The 3,585-nt window shown below is 37.6% G+C and overlaps 1 protein-coding gene across 1 annotated transcript in view; it reads left to right on the forward strand.

Annotated features, from left to right (window-relative positions):
• Positions 1 to 3,585, forward strand: part of LOC106868615 (attractin-like protein 1) — an 82,747-nt gene that overhangs the window by 27,993 nt on the left and 51,169 nt on the right. Inside the window, exon 13 of the mRNA XM_052972611.1 lies at positions 532 to 656. Within this exon, the coding sequence (XP_052828571.1) occupies positions 532 to 656 (125 nt within the window). The remainder of the gene's footprint in view (positions 1 to 531; positions 657 to 3,585) is intronic.

The following is a 3,585-nucleotide window of genomic DNA, read 5'->3' on the forward strand; positions in this document are numbered from 1 at the left end:
CTGTATTTTGACACAAATTAAATTTAAATTTGAATCTAATGGCGGTTTTTTTGTGTGTTTTTAATTGACTTATAAACACCTTCCATGCTGCAATTGTTTTTGTTTCAGCACACAATCTCAGATCAAGTTGCTTGCTATGCAAGTACATCTCTGTAATATATATATATATATATATATATATATATATATATCATGTCTTGGGAGGGTCATTATGTCAATAATAATAAACACACACACACTTGTTTAATATCACTTCTTTATTGTTAGTCAATTGGTTAAACATCTAACCAATACACACACACACACTTAAAAGATTTTGCAAACATTGATATGAACCGTTTGAGATGAAGTTTGCTTATAGTATAAGCACTTTCACTGTTAAGTTTTTCATACACGTGCGTGTGTGTGTGTGTGTGCATACATACATACTTTCGTGTGTGTGTGCATGTTTATATTTGTAGATATATATGTATATATATATATGAACAGTAAATGATATATATTTATGTGTGTGCCTATGTACCATTTCAGATGATATCATCATGTGTTCCAAGATCAAGAACTGCAGGAGTTGTCTGTCCAATTATGAGAAATGTTCCTGGTGCAAAAAGAGGTGTATGTCTTCTTCAGATTGTTTGGATAGCCACACTGACTTGGTAAAGTATTCTCCGCATTTCCACCTTTGCTTCCACTCACACTTCTTCCCACATCTCGACTCAACACTTTCACCTATGTCCTACCCTCATTTTTACCACACCTCCACCTCTCTGTCTCCTACCACACTTCCACTTCATCCCCACCTCTTTTAATTTACTGTTCATTGCACATAGCTAATATTGTCATCAGTACCCCTATATACATACAAATATATATATATATATATATCCACACACAGATACATACGTACATGCTTGCATACCATTTCACATATGCAAAGACAAAGCTGCATACACACACACACACACTTCACGTTCATATACACGTGTAATTTGCTTGTATACAGACATAAAAACAATTGTATGCACAGACGCAACAGTATACTCATAATAAAGAAATAGAGAATAAGGGGGTATGTGTAAGCAGGACCCCCCCTTACACATGCCCTTTAGTTTACATGTCTGTATAAGAGCGAATATTCACTCGCACTTTTGTGTGTGTTGACACTGTGCCTTGTTGACATAAATCAAGCAATTCATGTCAAACAGGTACCAGTTGAATAACAAGTATAAGAGCATATCTTTCATACATTAGTCTTTTCTCTTAAGGACTTCTAAATGACAATATACAATATACCGTTTTATATGTAAATAAGTATGAATGCAAATGGGAAGGACGTTTGAAAAGATAGTTTTTTACGTGGGTGTTTAAGTGGGTGACTTTTTACTGCAATACTCTCATGTCACTTTTTAATACTCAGCACCCATCTTCCATTCGTATTACATGTCCAGACCAAGAGTCCTTTGTTCCCTGGACATCAGCCAAAACCTTTTGTAGCCAGTCCCTCCGCCCCAACAATCAGTTCAGTGTGTTCCACCTTTCATGCGGGTAAACATTACACATCTTCTCATCATACATACACCATCTCTTTCTTCCCACATGTCACAAACTTTCCACATTCAATGCCCCACATGTCTCCCTACCATGTAGCAGTGTCACATTTTATACACAAACCTTACTCAGTTTTTTCTTTCACAGAGAGAAATCGTTTGTTGTCAACAGAGATAATAATTTGACCAACTTTGTCCATATTTCCTTTACTCTGCCCACCACCACCACCACCACATCCACCACCACCACCACACCCACCACCACCACCATATTCACCACACTATACTCCTACCATCACCTGCTACCCTACCACTACTCCCATTACAGCTGCCCTCTCTTCTGTACCATTCAAGTCACCTAGGTAACAGATATTATCAACTTCATGTAGTTACCTCCTCCTCCCCCCACTACTCCTCTTGTTTATCATGATAGGGCTGTGTGTTTTATTCTATCACATATGTTACTGCCCCACTCCTTTTCTCTACTCATTGATTGAAATGAGTACACTCCATGTACTTCCTGCCTACTTCTTACTCCCTCTTTATATATATATATATATATATATATATATATATATATATATATATTCTTTTACTTGTTTCAGTCATTTGACTGTGGCCATGCTGGAGCACCACCTTTAGTCGAACCCCAGGACTTAGTCTTTGTAAACCTAGTACTTATTCTATCGGTTTCTTTTACCAAACTAAATTACAGGAACGTAAGCACACCAACATCGATTGTCAAGCGATGGAGGGGGGACAAACACACACACATACATACACACATATATATGTATATATACATATGATGGGTTTCTTTCAGTTTCCATCTACGAAATCCACTCACAAAGCTTTGGTCAGCCTGTGGTTATAGTAGAAGACACTTGCCCGCGGTGCCATGCAGTGAGACTGAGCCCGGAACCATGTGGTTGAGAAGCAAACTTCTTTACCACGCAACCACACCTATATGTAACTTCTTACCACACAGCCATACATCTGTGCATGTGTGTGTGTGCATAAAATGAAAATGAACTAGATAAGTGTGGCAGCTGATATTTATTTAGACAACAAAGACAAAGAGATATACACTGTATACTATACATGATAAAGTCTTGATTTATTAAAACTGTCTTTGCTCAGAGAGAAAGTAAATAAACATGCAGTGACAAATGTAATTGATTCTGAATAAGGAAGAGAGACAAATAATCAGTTCTTTGCAACTGATGTGCCATTAAGAGAAAGTTGGTCAGTTTTGGGGTTTTTTTGTTGTAAAGAAAGAGAATAGTTGTGAAAACAGGTTTCTGTCTCATTAAGCATCATCAGCACAGCGTTGTTCTATGTAGGTTAAGTTCTATTTGTGAGATACAGTTATTTTGAATTTGCTGCAGAAAGTGGTCTATGTTTGTGGTAGAAAATGAGGTGGGGCGGCGCTTGGGTGCCAAAAATGTTTGGGAATCACTAGGTTAAAGGAATATTATTATTGAGGCATTGTTTTGCAACTGGACACCTTTCCTGTTGCTAACCCTTGCCAGTTTTTCAAGTAAGGGATCTCCTTATTCTATATATTTCTCGAAGATGCAAAGCCAATGGGGGATGACAATGATGTCACCACCTGTAGCTCAGCGATTTTCAGAACATATAAAAACTCACATGTATAATGGGCTTCCTTCAGTTTCTGTCCATCGAATCCATTCACAAGGCTTTGATTGGCTCTGGACCATTGTAGAAGATACTTGCCCTAGGTGATGCATGTGGGGTTGAACCCAGAACTATCTGGTGGGGAGCAAGCTTCTTTACCAATTGGCCATATGTTTGTGTGTGTATGCGAGTGTATTAAAAAGAAAAATTAGTCAGAAATAATGAAGTCATCATTTCTTAATTTATTTATAATTGCTATTATTAATGTGGCTATGCTGTATACTGCTAAGAACTTTACATTCCTCTCCCTCTCTTTCTCTCTCTCTTTCTCTCTCTCTTTCTCTCTCTCTCTTTCTCTCTCTCTTTCTCTCTCTCTTTCTCTCTCTCTTTCTCTCTCTCT

This window comes from Octopus bimaculoides, chromosome 14 (genome assembly GCF_001194135.2).
Source record: "Octopus bimaculoides isolate UCB-OBI-ISO-001 chromosome 14, ASM119413v2, whole genome shotgun sequence".
NCBI lineage: Eukaryota > Metazoa > Mollusca > Cephalopoda > Octopoda > Octopodidae > Octopus > Octopus bimaculoides.